We start from the raw sequence: 22,916 nt of genomic DNA, 5'->3' as shown, positions 1-22,916 counted from the left end.
TTCTTGGAAAAAATTGTTGGGTTGACTTCCACTTTAAAGATTTCTCAAGCTCTCATAACATCAATATAACTACAACCACAGACACAACAATAAACACATTTCAAAAACTGGGCATTAAGATATAAACACTTTTATATACAGCTCTTATCCTTATTGAATTGTGCAGGTGTAGTGAAGTGTTTGACACCACATTGAAGAATGCAGGCAGTATTGTCGCCATGGTTATGGTTTCATTGCGCCTGGAGCTCATTGGCAGCAGATGCTCACATCTTTTGCCGACATTTATCAGCACCTCCTCCTCCTCTGGCCTTCTCCTTCTTCTGCCATAATATAAAGACAAAAACAAACAAAAAAATCTTTATTAAACGCAAGTGGTGAGGCATGCATTTGGTACTTGACTCTTCAATAGGGACTTAACTACGTTATGTGTTCTGTTGTATTATTATTTTGTGTTAAATGTTCTGTAAAGGGCGGCACGGTGGGCGACTGGTTAGCACGTCCGCCTCACAGTTCAGAGGTCGCGGGTTCGATCCCGGCTCCGGCCTCCCTGTGTGGAGTTTGCATGTTCTCCCCGTGCCTGCGTGGGTTTTCTCCGGGTACTCCGGTTTCCTCCCACATTCCAAAAGCATGCATGGTAAATTGATTGGACTCTCTAAATTGCCCCTTGGTGTGATTGTTTGTCTCTGTGTGCACTGCGATTGGCTTGCAAACAATTCAGGGTGTCCCCCGCCTACTGCCCGAAGACAGCTGGGATAGGCTCCGGACCGCCCCGCGAACCTTGTGAGGATAAGCGGTATCGATAATGGATGGATGGATGTTCTGTAAAGCGCTTTGTTACAGCTGCAGATTTTGTGAAAGCGCTATATAAATTGTATTGTACTGTTTTGTATTGCCAGAAACAGAAAGGCCTTGATGGCCCACCACTGATACAGGCAGTGTTTTAAGTTACTGTCATGCAAATATAAAAAGAATAAAACTAGTGAATAATAAAACTCATGAAGTAAAACTACTCACTAATTAAAAACAAAATTTGCAGTTTGTTGGCAAACTTCGTTTTTTTGCTACATGCTAGCTATGTAATTCATAATAATGGTCATTTTGTACTGAGCAGTCAGACACTTTCGCATTTTTCACTAAGTTCCATTTAAGGTCAACGTCACTGCTTATTTCCTCTTGACTTCACACAAGATGATTAACACTCCAAATTGTGTTCGACTTTTGACGCATTTTATTCCCAGAACAATTTCGTTGAAATTGCTTTAAGTACTTCAATCATGTTGAGTGTATGGTTTTACCAATAGCTTGTACTGCGCTGTGACCAGTCCAGGCAAATTGTTACTATTTTGTGTTTATTTTAATAATTCAACATAATTTCTTTCCTTTTTGGCATTAAAAACTTTCTTTGGTAAACAGGTAGCATTCTATCACCAGGAAGCCTTTGGGGAAAAGATGACGAGTTCGGGTTCATTCTGCATTCTCAGCAGCTTTGACACTGGATGTTTCCATGGCAACATAAGATTCCTCGAAGCGGGCCATCTATTCTGAATTGCTCGGGCCATTTAAGAGCGACATAATGACTCTCATAATAATAGTCCTAATGCAGCAGATGAACACATACACTTGGCTATATTAATTGTTAAACATTACCCAATTTATACTAATTACCAACTGCAGCATTATTTCGCACTGGTGACTAATCAAAGAGGAAAATGCAGCACAAGTTCTTTTGGTGGAATTTTTCTATTTTACTGCACAACATTGCATTTTAATTTTTGAGCTCAGCTTTTCATTTGTACATAACATATTTTAAAGGAGTAGCAATACACTGGAAAATTGTCTCGAAAGCCAAGGGAAAACTCCAGCTCATCTTCCTTAGTTCTGTTTATCCCATCCAATCGTTTCTTAGAGCTGGAGATCATTGCTCACATCAATTCATCTATCATGGCAGGCTCATATGCTTGGTTACCCTGTGGATAGAATTAGGAAGGAACAAACCTGACTAAAGTGGTGTTAACACATGTTGAGCATTTGAACAAGGAAATTACAAGAAAGTCTGCAGTCCTTTTTATTGACATTTATGTTCTTGTTGGAGACCCAGCACAACGGTACAGTATACATGAGCCCACCCCAAGACCTTTTTAGGTTACCACAGCAGCAAGGACGGAGAACTCAACCACTCCATCATCGACCAGGAAATAAAATGTAAGTAGCTACACCACATTTTGATGCGAGCTTAAATTTCAAAGATGCATGGACTTGTTCTCAAACAGTACACGGTATAAAAATAACATCTGCAGTTCTCTTTTTATAGACGGGCTTCATTGAAGCAACTGTACTGTGCAAGGTATACAAGGTCACTTGAAAAACATTTTTAAGAACATAAAACAAAAAAATCACATTACATGTGTTTAAATTGCAAACTAAGATGCAGACTGGGCAGGCAGAAATTGCACATCTTGGGAACCTTTAATCCTGCAGTAAACAAGTCATCTCAGTTATAAAGGCAGCTTTGATTTATCTTAATATCATTCTAAAAAACAAAAATAAAAGCATACAGTGTTTACCATTTCTGGCCAGAGGACTTGAAGTGTTTCTTACTTGTGTGGAGAGCAGACGCATGCACACAAAACTGCATCTACACCAATACACAGGCGGCATGAAATCTAACATGAATTAGAATTTCCTTGCTATATTGGCTTCAAAATTAGAACAAATTCCCTCCGCAAGCAGTGGCTATAGAACAGATTAACACACATTTTAAGCGCATATGGACATTGAACGAAGCTATTTGCGAAGGTCCCAGAGCTTTTGGCATTTACACCAAAAACTTTTTGAATTTTCAACGTATCAATACCTTTCGTGAGTGACCCACAACTATTGCAAATAAACAAATGACCTTTTTTCAGCTTCTCCTCATCACAATGTAATCAATTGAATTTTGCGTAGAGTTATCTAACAGTATAGTGCACTTCGACTGTACCATGCTTCCAATATAAAATGCTTCAAAATAAGCATAACATGACACACAGGTCTTGTTCTGTCTTGAGGTGAGAACAAAACACGGCAAGGGGATTGTGGTTGAGTTTAAACTGCATCTGGACTCCGAGCAGAGAAAGTGACCATTTGTGAAGGGTGATGTTTCACTCGCCCAACTGATGTCAAAATAATAACGTTAAAAAAAATGCATCAGGCAGTCATGTCATCCAGCAAACCAAGAAAAATCTCTGGGCTTGCAGTCGTCAATGTGCAAATTTCCAGCATTCACCTCTCGCAAGTCATTCCTACCGAGAACGTTGTGACTCTTCAGTGCAAGATGTCATGTTGTTTTTGTGGCCTTTCGTTTTGAATCAAACCTCCCACACACAAAATGTTCTCCTTGCAGCTTGCAGCCTCCAGCACAGGCATGCGCTTCCTTTATGTTTGTTCCCCCCCCCCCCCCCCCCCCCCCAACTGGTGCTACCTGATTCTCCCGTCACTTTTAACTGGGCCCAGTTCAGACTTGGGGTCCGGGGACAGGGAGCTCCAGTTTGTTTTGGAGCACGGCACCAAAGCTGTGCAGGATGAAGTCTGCGTGGCGCACAGGTCTCCAACAACCCAGAAGTTGGCCACACTGCGGTCAACCCACGCTTCAAGTTGCGGGCCCACCAACTGGGCATTTCGTTGCGCTTCCTGCATGGCGGGCTCCTGAGGTGGCAGCTTCAGTATGGAACTCAACTGCTGGAAGCTCTGCTCCAGGTACAAATTTCCTGGCGGACCTGCGTGTAGCCAACTGTCCTTATCTGTAGGTATGCATTCACGTTTACAGACAAAGAAACAACAATGAAAAGTTAGTTTTTGCAGGTGATAAAAAAAAAATGTACTAAAATAATGAATCGCAGTCAAATCCCATTAGGTGAACAACAATCCGGAGCAATATTCTTATAGGAATATATTGCTTCTTTTTCTCTTCAGTCTGACATTTACAGTTTATTAAGTCTGACATTTATGCCATCTGACTATATGGGATTACTCGCACAGTCACCGATCGTCTAGTAACATGGTTTCAGATCACATTCCGTGACTGTGTGAATGTGATTGTGAATGGTTGTACATCTCAAGATGTTCCCTAAGTTTAACTGGCAACCTGTCCACTGTGTAGTCTACTTTTCGCCCCAAGTTAGCTTACCCTCTAATAGGTAAGCAGGATAGAAAATAGATGGATAAATGTTATTGTGTAAATGTTGCAGTGCCATGATCAAATTGTTTGGTCAAATTTAAAGCACAAGAGTGATTACACTGCCAAGAATTGTATCCTATACAAGAGTGTCTTAAAAAAAACAACATCAGAATCATTTAGTGTGCAGGAAAAATAACATTGTATTACTAATGCTGGTGCCAACACACCAAGAGAGTTACCTGTTCCTGTACACAAACAGTAGACTTCTGTACTACTTATCCTATTCACGGGCGCAGGAAGCTGGAGACTATCCCAGCTGATTTCGGGCAAAAGGTGGACTACACTCTGAAATGGTTGCTAGTCAGTCACAGGGCAGATATAAGGACAAACCACCATTCACACTCACAACATGAAGGAGTGGGAAGTGACTAATATACAGTACCTGTAATACACCACAAAATGCAGCTAAAATGTAATTATATTGAATGTAACATTCAATAAATTCTAGTTTGTTACCAGTTTGATGCTAAAAAAAAATTGGGGAAAAAAGGGAGGACATTTCAAAGCCTCAGATACCTGTACTTGCTGGGCCTTAGGTAATATTAAGATACTATTGTAAAGAACATTCTGCCATCTTGTGGTTTTTCTTTGAACTTCAGTCTTTACAACACCTGTTGCAGCGTTCCGAAATACAAAGCCTAAATATCTCAAAATATTGTTTACTTTCGTGCTTATTAAAACAGTTAGCATATAAGATGCTAACTAGACTGTAAACAAGAGTTATTTAGCCTTTGATCCTAATAAACACCAACTAATAATAACATTTTTAAAATAACAAGAGCGACATTTCAGCCTCACCTTTGCGCACTGGCTCCTTATCTTTGAAGCTCAAAGGCATGATGAGAAAATGAACTTGGGCCACACGCTCCCACTGTTTCAATACACGTACCGTCCAAATGCCAGGCCGCAGAGGACGCTGCAGCGGTGGCTTGTACTGGGTGAATTCTGCATCTGCATCTATGGTAATGTCATAAGAAGCTGCCACAACCTGGGCGGGGTCAATCCACACTATGGTGGCTGTGAGGTTGGGGCCGCGAGCCCATTTCTGAACTGCAAGTGGTTCATCCAAAGGACCGATGATCCCACCAAAATTACGAAACACTCTTTCCTTTGGATCCCATTCTGTGCCGATCTGTGAAGAGAAAATGATCGAGTTTATATGACTAATATATATTGTCATTGTATTGTTTATATTCAGAAAAGCTCTCTCAGTATTCCTTTTTTTTAACTAAAAAAACCCAAAAGGAATGTTGGATACATATGACGACGAGCCCCTCAGTGTGCTCACCTCAAGATTTTTGAGCCTTTCAAACCCCTTAAGATTCTTCTCGAGCACCAGTGCCGCCTGGGGCACAGCCCACGTCTCGATTGACTCCTTGACCTTTGATCCCGCAGCCCGAACGTCCTGACGTATCAAGTACCCTTGAAATCGGTCGTCATAGAAGTACAAGTGCACTGACAAAGGGTAACCGATAGGTTCAAACCTGTTTCGATGGGGGGGAACAAAATATTGTGTAAACTACATCGCAAACTAAAAAAAACATGTGGTATAATTGAATCATTTTATCATTCCAAAGAAAATCATTCCCTGACCTGCAGGCCTCTTTTTTGCCCTGAGGTGTCGCAAGACTTTTCAGGCCCAGGCGAAACAAAGAAGCGTGAGCAGTGAGCGCCACGTCACTGAGCGAGCCGACGCCATCCATCTGCTCAAACTGGTTCTCCCAGTACGCCTTAATGGCAACAGTTCCTGGTGCATACTGGCCATACAAGTGGGTGTCCAGGATGTCAATGGCTTCCTGGTTCACTGACGACTCAAATTTGCGTGCAAAGAATGTCGGTCGGGACAATTGCTGTGGTTAAAAAAAAAAAAAAAAAAAAGTAGGAAAACAATTAGTGGTAATACAGCATATGCAATACTGTCATGTCTTGTGCTGACTCCCTCACCTGGATTCGAATGAGGTCTTGAGGTTTGAAGTCATTGGGAGAGCAGCCACACCAATCCACGATGTGCTTGTACTGGCATTTACAGCCCAGTTTACGATTCCAGTTGGTCACACGAAGGTTGTTGTCCACCAGGCTGTCGCACATGTGACTGTTTCCGAGCACAGTGTGGAAGAAAGACTAACAACAGAGCAGAAAGACAAACTTGGTAATATAACAGTTACTTTCAAAACATCTTTGCAAAATAGCTTAGTTTGGACATGATGTGGTATTTAACCTTTTTTTTTTATGATTTCACACTAAATTTATTGTTAGATCAGGTTCAAGAACAACATGTTGCCTAACACGGTCAGATGACACACGTGAAGCTTTCTTTTATCCTGTGCACAATGGGGTGTCACTTTATCTTGACGCTGAGCTAAGCAGAAGCAGAGCTGTAGCAGACTATGACGGCCCACCTCAGGGCTACTCACCTCAGCAGGGAGCAGAGTATAGGAATAGAACTGCTTCAGTCCCGACACCAGGTCATCCTGGGAATTGATGACATACTCCACAAAGCGGCGGGTGAGTGCAAACCAATCCGAGCCACCTGACACCTCAAGGCCATCTGGGATGTTGCGCTCTCCCAAGCGCCACATGTGGTTGTCACACTCGTGAAAAAGACGATCAAGGCCCTGCTTTTTAATAAACCTTGAACACAAAACAAGTAGCACTGATTGATTGAGGAAGCATTTGTCCAAAACAGATTTGCCACAGATTTGTGAATGCCAGGGGAAAAGGATTTTTGTTGCCCACTGATCAGTGCCATAAGTAATGTAAACTGCTCAGAAGGTGCTTTACATTTAAGGAGATGCATTGACCCATTTATTGACTGTCTTTAGTTGTCATTAACATCTTACTAGGCAGCTATGAAAAAAGAGGAACTTATCTCATCAGCATGCTGCTGATCACCAATTGTTGATAAGCCGCAGAAAATGTTATGCTAGTTTGTCTTCACTCTTGAAATCCAAGCTAAACCAGTGTGCTAGCATGGCTACATAATTGCCACTCCCTTTTATCAGCTTCATTTTTTTCCTGGGCACATTTCATTAGGCTCTAGTAAAGGTTACACTGTATTGTCTGCTGAATTAATCAATCTATTCATCCATTATCAATGTTATTAATAATTGACAAAATGTAACTATTATTACAAAGCCATAAAACGTTTAATAATTGTGCTTGGAAAAAACATGTATTCCATCTAAATGTGTGGATTAAACTGTTTTTTTTTTTTTTTTTTTTACAATGTATTTTAGAGCAAGCAACCTCACCGGGCGTTCTCTCTGCCATGGGACTTGAGGAAGTTCTTGTCTCTGTGCTGTGATAAAAAGGCGACCAGCTCGTCATTAGTCCTGTTGCACAACAAAAAGAGCAAGGGGAGTATTACATGAAGAAACAAAAAAAAAAATTCTTCGGAAAGTACTGGAGATCACACATTTATGAAAGGAAAAAAATGTTTCATGGAAACTGTAAATCAGAGGTTGAGTAAATTTACTGTTAGCCTTATGGATGACCCCAAATGAATTGTGTATTCCAAAATGAGGAGTTGAATCACAATCACGATGTAACACACAAAATGTTGATACATAAATAGGGGCGATACTTGAGGAAACAATGCTCTGCATCAGTACAAATAAAAAGATTAAGCAAACTCCACAAGGTTTTATGGAGACTTTATATTTAGCGGGTTATAAGGGGTTATTGTTTTTTATAAAATTAGCCCACCAACCTGGTGGGGAAGTCTGTGCCACTGAGGTTGATGAAAAAATCCCACTTCCAGTCCAGCATGGAGAGAAGGTCCTGCATGCTGTGCAGGTACGCCTTCAGCAGGCTGGCACCACCCCAGATGGTCACCATCCTCCAGGGCGTCGCACGTATATTTAGGTACTGCTGGGCTATTTGGAGGACCTCCCGATGCATGTAGCCCGACCGCTGGAAGGATTCAGAGCGTGAGGTCAAAAGTGGAAATAAGGGTGGGTTTTTGTGACAAGCCCACAAGCCATGCTGGTTCACGTTGACACCTCATGTGTCATGGCAAAATGATATACACACATGAAATGAGAATGACATATTACAACACTAAACACAAATCATGAAGCTAAAAATAAATCATAAATCTCGGAAAATAGAACAATGCATTCCCTTGTCAAAATGATATTAGGATAAATCATCAATATTCTTATTCAGGAGAAATTGCTCAACAGGGATTACGAATAAGAGGGGAAAAACTATGCATGCATACTCACTACCACTCTATTAGAACTGTATGAGTCACAACTAAGAATAAATAACATTGGAGTTACATTTGCTGAATCAACATCGGCTTGTTTCCAGACCAACACACCCAATTAAAGTTTCTGGCGTGATAAGCAGTGTAAAGAAATGAATCATTTGTGGACAACTTGATTAGTCAAACTAGACCGTCGAAAAACACCAGACACGAATACTGCAGCTCTCCTCTTACCCCGATCAATTTAAAAGAAAAAAATAGTAACGCAGCTTATATAAATGTTAGAGTGCAATGTTGTAGTATTTGTCAACTCAATCAGCAGCAGGTTGGCCTTTGAATTCCAACAGCACGTGATGGTGGAGTTCACTAAATCCAGCTGCTAAGAATAACATTGCTTTATTCTAATCCCCTCAACCATGCTGTTAAACCTGAAGGATAAATGCAACCTACATCACAGCAGTGGACAAGTAAACACATTTTTGAGCTAAGTGCAGCCAACACCAAGAAAAGGCAACAACAAACAAGACTGCAATCATTTTCCTACAATTTCATGAGCATTGTGCAATGTTTTAATGCTAGTAAAGACTTCTTACCTTGTCTACGTGGATGTAGTAGTAGTGGTCAGAGTGGTATATCGCTTTAATGAGACGCTTGAGCTGCCGCACAGAGCGTCCGTGGACCATCAAGACAAAAACCACACGGACGGGCTCGTCTACCTTGTGCAGGCTGTTGTCCAGCTCGCCAGCGGACTGAACAGCACTTGATACACCTAATAAAGGAAGACATTAAAAAAAATAAGTCTGGGGTTCGTGACTTAAAAAAAAATAATTCAGAATAACAATGTATAGACAACAGTTGTATAACTACACTTAATTAAATCTAATGTGCTCAAAGTGCTTGACTTGGCTGCCCTTGTACGCATTGAATAAGGTCATGATATTTTTCACCAGACCCAGACGGCAATACTTACATCAGCTGATGATAAATACAAACGGTGTGGACTGGACAGCCTGCATAACACGCACAATCACCCAGATATGTGTGCATAGTGTGGCGGGGTTCTCACCGAGCTGAGGGCAGAACTGCGGAAGGGCATCTGGCATGAGCTGCCCGGCCTGATGCATGCACACAATGTTGGCGATGTCCTGGCGACATTGCTGTGAGCCGGCGCGATGCAGGGCAGACCACGCATCCTTGCCTTTGATATCACATTTGGGCTCAAAATCACTGCTGGGGGATTGGTGCGCCCCGTCCACGCTGCCTGGTTCCCCTGGTAAGGCGGCAGCAGGTAACCTGGCAACCATCAACCCATCAGCACCACCCCGCAGATCACTCAAGTTACTGGACGGGTCATGGGGCGCTACACCATCCAATCCGGTGCCCGTTTGCCCCTGCTCGAGGGGATTCTTAAGCCTGATTCCCGGCTTTCCTTGTCTTCGGCTGTTCCCTTTTCTTAGCGCACTGGTTGCTGTGCCTCCTGTCCTTTCCGGCCTGCCCTTCCATCTGCCCTTGTTACTCCCAGACAACGGGTTGTGTCTTTCTAAAACCGTGGCATCCCTCTTCTGGTCCTGGTTGTTGTTGTCGGGCAGTTTAGACCGTCTTGTTTTTTTCTGTAAAGAAAAGCTGAGAGTGAGCGAAAAAAGGGAAACCATAACAAAATCTAAACCTATTGAGCACAAATTTTGATGATGCCAGAAAACCTAGTAAGACCACAAGTACACCTCACAGCAAAGATGTATTTTTAGCTTGGTTGATCATTTTTTTGTCCTTGTGTTTTTTGTTTTTTTAAGATATGTAATCTGCACAAGCATTTTGGGAGATATGCACAAACAGTGAAAGACATAACAAGCCCAGTGAATCACTGCAGAAAGCTGAGCCAGCCCCCTGTGGCAAAGATTGCAGGGGGAAAAACATGTGCTGGTGACGTGGTCACACAAATTCCACACACGCATAGAAACAGCATGCAAACCTCAAAAAATTTTTATAGCTTGAAAATAATAATCAGGGAGCTCCACCACCCAACAGACATTGAAAGACATCCAAGTACCGGTATTTACAGTGTGCATAAATTTAGACTTTGGAATGAATAATTTGGCTTGATGATTTATGTGTGTGAGACAGCTGCATCTTAACATTGCTACCACAACTTCCCTACAATGTCAGAAGCATAGTCTTGCTTATTCTCATTGGACTTCATACACTCAATGTTTTTATGAGTTTGGCAGTTTGACCCTATAATGTTTCATTATTTTCATTGGGGTTTTGCAAGGTAAACAAACTGGACAGGATGAGTGTGGAGGCCATCATTACCTGAACCGGTTGCGCTACACCTTATAAGGTCCACTGTACTTAAATTTCAAGCACTGTACAGAGAATGGAGGCAATCATGCTCTACTGTCGCAGAAATCCGCCCCCCCCCCAAAAAAAAAAAAAAAAAAAAAACGACAACTCGGTGCTCTTGCTCTGGGACACTGATATGTTGCACAAAGGGTCATTCAAAATACCTGCATATGCTATATGTGCTCTGAGAGGAGGAAGTGGGTTGAGAGTTTTGTGCCTCTGTCATTTGATGAGGTAGGATCTGAGCAGCCTCGCCTCCCACAGCTGGCGGGCCTACTGCCCAAAGATGACAGAAGCAGGCGAGGACCAGAGCTGTGTGGTGGGACAAGGAGCCAAATAATACACTCATCTGCTAGTAAACTGCTTGTCAACAACTACAGCACCGTCAGATAAAATCCATCACAGTAGCAGGAGGTAACCTAAGAACAATTATGCCTAATTACAAATATCATACGAAATTGATAGCTGAAGAGTTTATGACAGATGAACAAGAGTGGAAATGGCATCATTTCATGATACTTTACATTGTTGTTAGCTTGATGCTGTACCCAAGCAAAATACTTGTGTTTGGCTTTTAACACCAATAAATGTGACACAATTTCCTGAGCAAATGTTCTCACAGCTAAAGACGAGCATCGTAATGTAGCTAACGTTTCAATTTTCCTTATCAGGCATTAGCACAGCTTTTAATTAACACCATCGTGTCAAAAAGTATTGATTCAAAGCCAAGCTAGTCAGCCTCTTTGCTTTCCAATTAATGAGGAGGAAACGCATATCAGCATCGCCATTCTATGAAGCGGGCAGCAGTACCGAGCGTAAAGTTCTCGCTAATGCTGATAACGATTTTTCTGTCTTTTCAGTCCTTCCCCTTTTGTGAAAGCTTTTAATATAACACATTGTGATGACTTGGTGTTATTAGGGTGTGCTTAAAATTAACAATAGGCACATCGCTGCATAATTAGATTATGAAAGAAGCAAGTTTATGCAAAGAACAAAAGCTTGGAACATTTTAGTTCAACTCGCCTGGGTTTAGTACTTTAAAGACGTGGGAGTGGGGTTTCAGTATAAATTCTTAAAGATATACTTGGACATTTAACTGCATCTTTCGTTCTGTGGCAACTACACATATTCAGCCAAGGTTAGCATGAATAAAATGCAAAACCTGAACTTATTATGATTAAAAGAAGTATAACAGCCTTTCACCTCAGATTCCAGGTTACATGACAGCAGGGATGTCCAAACTCGGTATTCAAGGGGCAGTGTACTGCCTGTTTTCCATCTATCCAGGCTGCAACGCACCTGTTTCAAAAGATCATGATCGTTATCAAGATTCTTCAGAGCTTGCTGATGAGCTGATAATTTAAATCAGGTGTGTTGCAGCAAGGAGAGCTGGAAAACGGTCAGGAAAGCGGCCCTTGAGGACCGGAGCTGGACACCCCTGCACTACAGCATCTGAGTGAGAGAGTGCATGATTTACAGGTTTTTCAAAACCCAGTAATGTTGACCAAATGACCAACACAAGAAACATCCCAAAAATGCCACAATTATGCAAAAAATAAAAATACAGTAATTCATCTGTAAGGATTTGGGCTTTGGAACCGGAGCGTCATGGTTGAAGTTATTGGAGAGATGCTAGTCTGCTTTATGACTACTGTCAGCAATGTTTGCACCACTTCCAATCTGACATCTGACCTTGCATGCAAACACCTGACTGTCTGTGTGGTGTGCGACACAAATATAAATGTGTATGTTTAATTTCCTCTTGAGGGATTATAATAAATATAATAATCCAACCACTTTCTTATCCTCATTAGGATCACTGGGGAGCTAGTGCCTAACCCATCTGACTTTGGGCAAGAGGCTGTGTAACCCCTGGACTGGTCACCAGCCAATCGCAGGGCAGATATACACAAACAACCACTCACGTTCACACATATGGATAATTTAGAGCAGGGTTTTGTTACCCAACCTTTATTGTGACGTTGCACATTTTTACCATTACAAAAACCTCATGGCAAACCCGGCAAACAAAAATGCATTGATAGCTAAATAAATATACACTATTTCAATTATATTAAATAAACATTTTGGGAACAAAAAAGTCATGGCACACCAGCAAACAAAAATATATTGATAGCTGAATAAATATACACTGTTTAGACTATACTAAATAAACATTTTGGTAACAATTATTTTAAAATTCAACACACAGCTTTGGAGTCTTCAAAAACCTACTACGGATGTTTATGAAGACTGAGTCTCCGCAGATGACCCAAGCAAGCACGCAGAGAATTTATATGTAAATTCCACAGAGTAAGATCGGAGTCGAGATTCCAACCCCGAAACTCAGAACTGTGAAGCACACGTATCATATGCTGCATAATAAGAATAATGCATGCACTTTAGCGCTATATTCCCCGTGATTTCTACACAGTACATCGGTCTGCAATAGGAACTGCTCGAGTACTCAAGTGTACGAAATTACGATGCTGGTAAAGCAACATACGTCTAGTCGTTGTTGGTGTAAATTTTATGTTTAGTTTGTTAATCGTCAAGTCAACTACTAGCTGTCTAGTGACAGCCAAGGCTGCTTCAATTGAGTCCCAGCGAAGCTTCTACTCAGCTAACCTCCCTCAGCTAGCTCTGCCCAATCTAAAGTGACGCTGAGCTAAGCTAGCGGTTAGCGGCTACTGGCGCTCATATTAAACCAAACGTAATCCGCGTCATCCCGGTAAATGAACGTATGGACCGTTTCTCACCTGCGCCTCGCCCTCTTCCAGACTTTTCAGGCTCCACACGACGAGACCTTGGACGAGGAGGATGGTTAAGGCGGCGGCAATCGCTAGTTTGTATCGTCGGAGGAGCTTCTGCACTCTCGCGCTGGCCACCATTTTTTCTTCGACTAGTGAACTTGAAGTAGTGCGGGGATGGCGTATTCCGAGCTGCGCGCACACGCCAAGTGTTGCGCGCCTGTCCTGTCTTCTCCTCACGCTCACGACTGCTCAGTTGGAAATCCATCCTTGTGTGCTCCACTGTACGGTTGTCTTAACTACAACACTTCCACAAAATGAGTATATGTCCTGATCAAATTAAGTCCTCTGTCAATGGCTAGATGTGGTCACACGTAAATCCCCCAAAATTAAAAAAGTAAATTCAAAGTACTGGTTCAGTCAACTACTGTACAAATGCTGGAGGAGCCCACAATTTTTCATTGTGCTGGGGGTCACTTAGGACCATGACTTCCTAACCAGATGTATATGGACAAAATATGTGCATACGTTTACTATCGAAACCCAACAACAAAGGGTTTGAAGCAAACAACAAAATGAACAAACGGTCACTTTTTTTTTCCAGTGCAAAGGGGTCTCGCATAAAAAAAAAATCCATTCAAGGACAGCACAAAACTGCTGAATGAGAAACCAAAATTAAGTGAAAACTCATTTTGTACACTTTTTTCTCTCACAAAATTCATCCGTCCATCCATTATCAATACCGCTTATCCTCACAAGGGTCGCAGGGCGTGCTGGAGCCTATCCCAGCTGTCTTCGGGCAGTAGGCGGGGGACACCCTGAATTGGTTGCCAGCCAATCACAGGGCCCACAGAGACAAACAATCACACCAAGGGGCAATTTAGAGAGTCCAATCAATTTACCATGCATGTTTTTGGAATATGGGAGGAAACCGGAGTACCCGGAGAAAACCCACGCAGGCACGGGGAGAACATGCAAACTCCACACAGGGAGGCCGGAGCCGGGATCGAACCCACGACCTCTGAACTGTGAGGCGGTCGTGCTAACTAGTCGACCACCGTGCGCGCTCACAAAATTCAACTCACTTGAAATGTTAATATTATTGAGGTACTATGCTTGTCTGCATAGTAAAAATCTGCAAAAAGAAAAAAAAGGACTACTCACATCGTAGCATACATAGTGCAGTGTAAGACCCCAACTAAGACATGTCTGCCATCTAGTGGTGATTTGTGATATTACAACTTAAAACTACAGTCGATCCCTCCATATTGGCAGCTCACTATCTGTAGATTCATCTAATTGTGGCTCAATTTCAATTTTTATTATTTTTTATTTTTTTATTACTCAAGCGGCCTCTCAGAGTGTGGTCACGGGCTGAACGACAGTTGTACATCCCTGCACTGCATGCTCATTAATTTGAGGATATTTGGCTTTCAAATGTAATTTCATTCACCTAAAATCCAGGTCAATCTAATTTGACCATCTAAAAGTTTTTGAATGCACATGTCTAGATATTCATTGTGTAAGTACTTTTGCATAACTTGTAGTTCTGTGACAAGGAGCTGAATGGCAAAATTCACAAGTTTGTTTTTGTATTGTTCTGTTTTAATATCGCAGGACAGCCACTTGAATAAATTGATGGGAATCTGCAGCCTCTCTCTGTTATAACCTGCTGATGACACTCCCAGTGGCCACTTCCCGAAGAACATCCTGTTTAAACTACAACCTTAACACTGTTGGTAATTGAATGTCTATTGACAGTGTCAATCAAAAATTAAGCAATCACTATCAAACCAAGGCACAATTACTAATGCCAGCATCTTAAATCTTGTTAAATTGCTGTTTACGTGTGAAAGTAGAACCCTGATTACTAATTGTACACTTTGGCTACTTGTGTGAGTCAAACAAATCATCTCAATACGGGACCCCCGGTTTCCAGGGTAACAGGAAACCAGTTCAAGCATTTAGACCTCCAAGCTGGAGACCTCTGTGGAGGAAACGGGAATGACATTAATCTCACTATTACATTTGTAACGCCAAACTAATGACTGGTGGCCTGTGTTGAACATGTAAAACATATGCAGATGTACTTTTTTCTTGGAGTTAACCAACCAATCAACCAACCAACCAGTAAGCTGTCTGTAAGTCTGACCGCTGTCCGGTGACGTCAGCGTGCCTCCACCGGCTCATAAACGCTGTGGTGTGTTTACAGACTGCCGGACACTTGGAGATTCGTCTTGCAGAGCGCATGTGGACTGTCAGCCTGTTGGATTACACCATGTGGAAGGACTACGAATCTTGGCGCCAGTACGGACGCACACATCTAAGAAGATGACAGCTTTGGTGTTAAACCTGATGGGCTCAGGGACATCTCTGAAAGCAACATTAACTGTTTACACAGCAGAAATGTCCGCAACTGCAAGTCCAACCATTCCCTCCTCTCAGTTGACATCGGATCAACTCACCGTGGTCGCTGCGTGTTGTGAGTACATTTGTAAAACGCTTCTGTTGTTTCCAAACAATTGTTTGTCCATTTGTTGTATTGTATTTAAGTTTGGATTATTTCATATGATATTTCTCAGTGTAGCAAGAGAGGACACACGATTTTTATGACAGAACACATAGCAGGGGTGTTAAACTTAATTTCCCTCACACAAATGTATAATCACCTCGTCATGTTATTACACATTTTAACAATTCCTTTAATTTTAAATCAAAAATATGGGAAAATGTTGTCTCGTGAAAGTAAATGTGAAAATAAATGCTTGTAAAACCAGTTGAAATGTTGAAACTGTAATAGTTCTTCATTTACAGGTATGTCACAAAATACACGCAACGTTGAAGTATTGTATAAACAGGCTTTCGATCAATTCAATTCCAAATGAGTGAACTTTATTTTAAGTGTTGTGAAATCTTTTTTTTTTTTTTTTTTTTTTTAACCATTAGTCTTTCGCAAATTGTTCCATGGGAGTAAAGCAGCAAACTAGAGTCACGGTTATCTGAGATTAACCCTTTCTTTTTCTCCTGCTGTCACACAGTTTCCTCCCTGGTGTTTTTTGTTGTTATTGTGGTGCTCCTGTCCATCATTTACCGCAAGGATCCTCAGTGCTGCAGATTGTGCTCCTATCAGGGGTCACATGGCGATATGGTAAGCCCTTAGAACAACATGAATAAGGAAAATAAATGCCCTTTTTGTGCTGAGTGATCTTATGAAGTGGTCCGCATGTTTTGTTTTGAGATGAGCCTGAAAAAAGCCAGGCCCTAACACACCATGTGATCCAAGTGTGTCGCAATTAGCAAGTGTCACTTTCGATTTGCAGAGCACTGTGAAAAGTTCTATATTAAACCTGATATGATCATTGTCTTATAATGAATTTGCCACAGCCAATTGCATTGACAATAATCGATGTGTCATCATCAGAGCTATTTTTGCATTGACGTTAATTTAAAAAAATGAAACTGGGTTCAAAAGTTTACAAACTAGTGGCATCTACGCAGATGTATTTTGTTCAGGGTTTGTTTCAAGAATGTGAGGAGCATAATCTCAGCCAAATATGCACTATCAACCAAAGATAATGACTTTGTAAAGCTGCCGGTGATAGCGCTGGTGAAATGTAAACACGGCAAAGAGGTAACATTTTCATTCTTTCTGCTTCCTCTTCCTGACTTCTTCCTCACCTCTGTGAGCCGCAACAGGGTGAAGTTTGACTGTTATCTTCTTATTGCAGGGACATGACTCATAGCTCCTCACCACAACTGACAGGAAACTCTGTTCGGTTACAGTTTTAACGGAGAGCCTCTGTTAACCGCCACCAAAGAACTAACAGAGCGTTTCACCAAGAACAAACTGAGTTGAACTGAAGCTTCGGCCACATGCGGTTGATAAGTGTACATATAGGCTGGTCAAGAGTCCATCCCCATCCTGTAAACCGTATACCTGAGACCATTTACAATAACTTCCAGGCGGTGTTATAATTTGACTGCAAATTAATGATGCAGTCATTGAATTGATTTGGGAGTTTTGCTATCAACACTGTTTTTGAGCAAGAGTAGAGATCAGACATTCCACAAGGGAAACAAACACAAACGGACTTGTCCATTGTGTTGCTATGGCACATTTCCATGTCTTCAACTTCATCGTCACATACCTTTCCCTGCTTCAGTTTGCGCCATGAATAGCGGACAGACCCTACTGTGGGTGTTGGGGACACAAGGAGACAATAGGTCTCCTTTTTAGTTTGCGCTGGTGAAAAAGGCACGCTGCCCTTGGGATCCTCCCCCGACTTCAGTGCTGATTTTACACGGTTGTGCTTTTTCACACAAGCTGAGTCAATGGCAGAGACAAAAGGACAACTCTCCTTTTTTTTCCTCTTTCCTTTTTTGCTTCTTAAAACCACGACCCAGTGAGGGAAAATGACCCCTGACATCACGTTTTTAGTGTCATCTCTATCTCCCTGAAATGATGTGACGGTTATGGCAAAGGTCATTTGCGTGCGTCACTTAAAATACAAGTGATGTCATTGTGTATCGCGGTCTGGGAAAAGCTGGATAATTGAATGCAACCTGAAATTTTCATTTGGAAAACATCCACTTGTGTGCGGATTTGAGCATCCCTTATTCCCCGGCTAAATTTAGTCAGGCAACAAATTGACTTTGTTGTAACGCCGCCGTAATATAGTGGAGTGTGCTCGTTAAGCGGTACCAACTGCGGTTAAAAGGGGAATGAAGAGATGCTGAAAAGGCCACACTGTGTGGTTTGTTGCCTAGGGACTCTGATGACACAGTAGGACGCCATATTGTTCCCCAAACAAAGGAGACTCATTTAGACCCAAGACAATTACCTCGTTTTACTCGCAGGCTTTTTTGCCCGTCTAAGATGCAGACACCTCATACAGTGAGACGTTGACAGGTTGTGTTGTGAAAGGGGGTGGGAATGGGAGGAGGCATTGAATTCAGAGGGTGGTCGTCTTATTGATTAGATAATTTATGGTATTGCTAAACCAGCTAGTGTCCACAGTGGTTAAACAAGGCATGAAAATCGGGCCAAAAGGAGCAAAATCGGACTAATCGAGGCATTTGGGAGTGCTTTGTAAATGTATTGGCTGACAGATGCTTTTCCAGTTTCAGACATGATTTTATAGCTTCTTGTTTTACAGGATGCTCCTCCTCAGTACTACAGCAGTAGACAAACACTTGTGGGATCACCTTGTGTGGAGCAGACGCACTTTCCAGATGCCAGCAATACTAATGTAAGTGAGACATGGCGTGTATTTGTACATGTGAGCACATGAGAATTTAGTTGGGACTTGCACAACATTTGGCATATATGATGTGATCTAATATAAGAGCCGCATTAAATATGGTTGAAATCGATAATATGCTCACTTTGGATAACACTGCCAAGTATAAGCGAATTAGTATTGTGGTTCTAAGTTGCTTTAGTGTTTAAATGACACTGCATCATAATTAGTTTCCAATGTTTTGGTTTGAACACTAAGCAATATTAGCAAAATACTAGAAATCGCTGTCATTTAGATGCATTGAATTCTAAACATCAAGCTACAATGATAAACATTGTATATGTGCATTATTGTTGGCATGTAAAGTGCTTTGTTATAGCTCTAGCTGTTATGAAATGTGCTATATAAATAAAATTGTATTGTATTGTATATCAGTCAAAACCGAACATTATTTGAAGAATTTTAATACAACTCGTGTATTGGATGTTGTTATACATTGTGCAACCTAATAAAGAAGCTATCGTGTATGTGTATCATTTTCAGATTGGGTTATTTTTTGGCAATGCAAATGCTCCCTTCGCAAAATAAACACGATAAAAAAAGAGTGAACCTTGCTGTAACAAACCATCCTGTGAAATGGCTCTAGCATGCGATTAAATAAAGGAATAATAAATGCACCTGTTCCTATTAATTACTTTGCATTACTTTTTGCATGTACGCCAACTAAATTTTTACGAGACAATCTTGCTATGTGCTATTAATCAAACAAAAGGGAACTGCACCCATAGTATACACTCTGTATGCCCTTTTTTAATAACAATACAACTATCATGTCATTGGATAGACTCATTATTATTTGGCTTTACAATAAATGAATAAATAAATAGACACACACATATAATAGTAGTTTGTGGTTTACTTAAAAATGGCAAAATCATGACTGGGACAATCATTGACACATGTGTCCCTATTCCCTAATAACGACCCCGTTGTGTTTTATGACCTGTGTGTGACAATATGTGCAGGGGAGTCAGCTGTTCTATGTCGACCTGCCCTCCAGCTACAGTCTGCCCTCGCTGGAGGGACCCCTGCCCAGGCTGCCCTCCTACGAAAGTGTCCGAAAAAAGGATCGCCAGAGGCAGATCCACATGATGATTGCAGACCGCTTTGGCCTCAATGGACCCATTGAGACAGAGGTAGGATATATTAAAGTTGATACAGGCACAATGGAGCATTTCATGTTTTATGTTTAAAATGGGGGCTCAAGATGAAATTGCTCCATAATCATGAAGATCATATTTTAGGCCCTCAGCTTGGGCTTTCAAAGGGCTGATTATAATATCATCGCACAATCATAAAGTATTGTATACACTACAATCAGAGGTCGTTGGAAGACAGATTGCATTCAGGGCCGAATACGCAGAACATGCTATTAACTCATCGAACGCTCACTGGTGGCGACCACGTTTCAAGGTTTTACAGTGTTGATCTTTCGCTGAGCCTTTGACTCGCTTGAGCAAACAAGGTAATGATGAGAAAAAGGCACATCAAACATAATTAAAGCCAGCACCCTGAACACAAACAGTGTCCGAGGGAGCTGCTTTGTACTCAGGTCATTTTTTGCCGCTTTGACCTATTCTCCTTTTCCTTAATTAAACACTCCCGAGTGTGACTGCTTATGTTCTCTCAATATGATTGATCAGGAAGCACATGCACACATAAAGCTTCCCAGTCATCCTGTCATGGGTCATCGAAATGTCCTCCTCTTTTCAGACTTGGTTAGACTTTCAATGGATGCTTCTGTAATTTCCCCTGTTTGCCCTGTGGCCCAAAGCGTGATAGCAGTAAACTTTGTAGCCTTGACTGTGTATGATGGGCATACTGGACAGAGGTTGAAGAGTCGCATGCGGGTCCCAGAGCAATTAAAAGATAAGGGGGGCTCAGCCTCCCAGATGTGTTCAGAGAGATAGAAAACCATGTTCTGGGTGGTTAACTTGAAATAGATAAACTGTTAATGTAAATACAAACAAATCCACAAATGTATCTTATTCACTTTCTTCAAACAGTACCCTGTACATCCTGTTATACTTCCATCTTATTGTAGTTATTAAGCATGCAATTCAATATCACAACTCCTTAGAAATGAAGAATTGCTGCAAGAGATAACACAATGTTGTTAATGAAGGGATCGGTTTTAATTAGACAGCAAATCAATGCTCAAATAATTGTAGCAAGTGGATTAATGATACTAATTTGGTTTAACCTCATTACCAAAAAAAAAAAAAAATCCAGACTTACTCTGCTGATACCAGATTGCTTTACTTTATCTTTAACTTTTAACATACCCAGCAAGTACAAAAAATAGCAATCTCTACTTCACTATAACCTCAATTACGGCATTTACAGAATATCTCTCTTGTGCAACAATTTACCATTGAAAATCGCGTGGATATTAACGTGCTGCTGACAACAAGGCAAATACAGCCATGTCGTCAATAAATGCCCAAATGCATTCCCTGAATGCTGGCAATAAGGCCAATATAGTCACACAGTCAATAGCATCCTTTGAAACCAGGAGCACTATAAGGAGGGAAGTAATGATGATTCGATGGGCCCTAGGAAATAATATTTTCAATTTGCGGCAATGACTTTGCCCCCTGCTTGAAAGTAGAATCTTATTATAGAGCTCTACATGGTATACTTAGATATTGTATACGTAAGTTTAATCTTTGGTATTTTACTGTCCAAAATTCTTCACAGCCACCTCCATCATATGAGGAGAGTGTCCGTCAGTCTGTGGAACTTCCGTACAACATCCTCTCATCTAGTTTGGACGCTTCTACCACGCTGCATGACCACTCCAACTCTGCACCTGATGTTCAATGTGAGCAACCTCAACCAGACAACTCTGAGAGCAGCTACAACGTTCTTCCTGTATGATACTGACTCCGTTCTGAAGACGTTTGATGAATGTGACTAACTGGACAAACGAGTGGAATTCAAATCCATAAAACGGTTTGGAACATTGTTCACAAATCTGTTGACAGAAATACCTCAAGACTGACTTCTGGTTATCAGGAGCTGGGCAACCAAAGAGCTGCTCACATTTTTGTGCAAAACACGGAGAAAAAAATACTTAATGACGCTGGTACAACTTGAATAAGATGGTGAAATGGAGACTGTATGAAAATGTGGACAGAAGGACTGAAAATGTCAAAAAAGGTTGTTGTTGTTTTTTTTGGTCATAAACATATTGTATCTGTGAAAGTTAATTTGTACAGGGCAAAAAAACACCTCTTCTGATTTCCAAGTGCATGAACCTTTTTGAGTGGACTTAACTTACAACCACCATAAAATAAATGGGGCACATCCCTGATGTTGACATTATGTAATTCCTTTAAAACAAAAATAACAAGACCAATGGGAACCAAATTACACTGGTCAACAGCAAATTTAATCAGAGAGAGATTTATGTGTCCCTAAATTTATTTTTTACGTTGATTTCATAAAATGTCTTCATTTGACAAGAGAAAAATGAGGTAAAATTTGTTTATGAGATATTTTTTTTGTTTTTGTTTTTAAGTTTGACCTATAAACACTTGTGCAATATGGATTTTACCATGTGTTGTAATTAATAGGTATGACATTTCAGAAAATAAATTCCACCTGTTGCTGAACCTAACCCTTAATTCATAAATACTACTAAATATATAATATATATTACATATTATTATTATTATTAGTAGTATTATTAATATTACGAAAATCTTATGTGCTTGAGAAAACACAGAATCAGCGCAAAAAAATGATCTGTTAAAGTCTAGGAAAAAAAGTCACCTGCAAAGTATTTGAGTATTATATGGAGGATGCTGGAGGACGGTGCCGGCAGCAGGTACACAGAGTATCCAGCTCTGTACCAAGCGCTGATGAATGTGCTAAATGGATGGATGGACTGATGATGATTATGTATTCCCATTAATTTGAGCAATGTATTACACCACACAAACTCTCACAGCTACATTTACTGGATATCGCATTGAGAATGAGTGCAAAACAATTGGCATGTATATCGCCATTAAATCATAATAGAAAGGCGTTTACTGCCATTTTCCATCCATCCATTTTCTATGATGTTTGTCTTCATTTTAGCTGCAGGTGAG

The 22,916-nt window shown here is 41.0% G+C and overlaps 2 protein-coding genes and 1 long non-coding RNA gene across 4 annotated transcripts; 1 reads left to right on the top strand and 2 right to left on the bottom strand.

Moving 5' to 3' along the window:
* Window positions 1–3,438: 3,438 nt before the first annotated feature.
* xylt2 (xylosyltransferase II) lies at window positions 3,439–13,760 on the bottom strand. Of its 2 annotated transcripts, none has more exons than XM_086056296.1 (11): window positions 13,526–13,759; window positions 9,493–10,036; window positions 9,020–9,195; window positions 7,926–8,128; window positions 7,468–7,548; window positions 6,631–6,847; window positions 6,161–6,337; window positions 5,810–6,066; window positions 5,505–5,700; window positions 5,015–5,348; window positions 3,439–3,779 (listed from the first exon to the last, which is right to left on the bottom strand). In XM_086056296.1, the coding sequence occupies exons 1-11, from the start codon at window positions 13,655–13,657 to the stop codon at window positions 3,457–3,459; spliced, it is 2,640 nt and encodes an 879-aa protein (XP_085912422.1). In that variant the 5' UTR covers window positions 13,658–13,759; the 3' UTR covers window positions 3,439–3,456. The 2 variants fall into 2 exon arrangements, with proteins under 2 accessions (XP_085912422.1, XP_085912423.1); XM_086056297.1 differs by having other exon boundaries at window positions 3,569–3,779; window positions 5,106–5,348; window positions 13,526–13,760.
* On the bottom strand, window positions 10,931–12,214 carry LOC147134719 (uncharacterized). The gene is made up of 2 exons (XR_015090186.1): window positions 11,970–12,214; window positions 10,931–11,078 (listed from the first exon to the last, which is right to left on the bottom strand). It is a non-coding gene; the product is annotated as an uncharacterized LOC147134719 (long non-coding RNA).
* Window positions 13,761–15,710: 1,950 nt separating the features above from the next.
* On the top strand, window positions 15,711–22,433 carry LOC147134717 (uncharacterized). The gene is made up of 5 exons (XM_086055999.1): window positions 15,711–15,998; window positions 16,555–16,664; window positions 18,673–18,765; window positions 19,782–19,952; window positions 21,517–22,433. The coding sequence occupies exons 1-5, from the start codon at window positions 15,848–15,850 to the stop codon at window positions 21,694–21,696; spliced, it is 705 nt and encodes a 234-aa protein (XP_085912125.1). The 5' UTR covers window positions 15,711–15,847; the 3' UTR covers window positions 21,697–22,433.
* Window positions 22,434–22,916: the final 483 nt, after the last annotated feature.

This window comes from Filicampus tigris, chromosome 16 (assembly GCF_054856515.1).
Source record: "Filicampus tigris isolate MCC_2025a chromosome 16, RoL_Ftig_1.0, whole genome shotgun sequence".
NCBI classification, from domain to species: Eukaryota; Metazoa; Chordata; class Actinopteri; order Syngnathiformes; family Syngnathidae; genus Filicampus; species Filicampus tigris.
The sequence above is the reverse complement of the archived record's forward strand: the minus strand, read 5'-3'. Positions and strand labels throughout refer to the sequence as shown.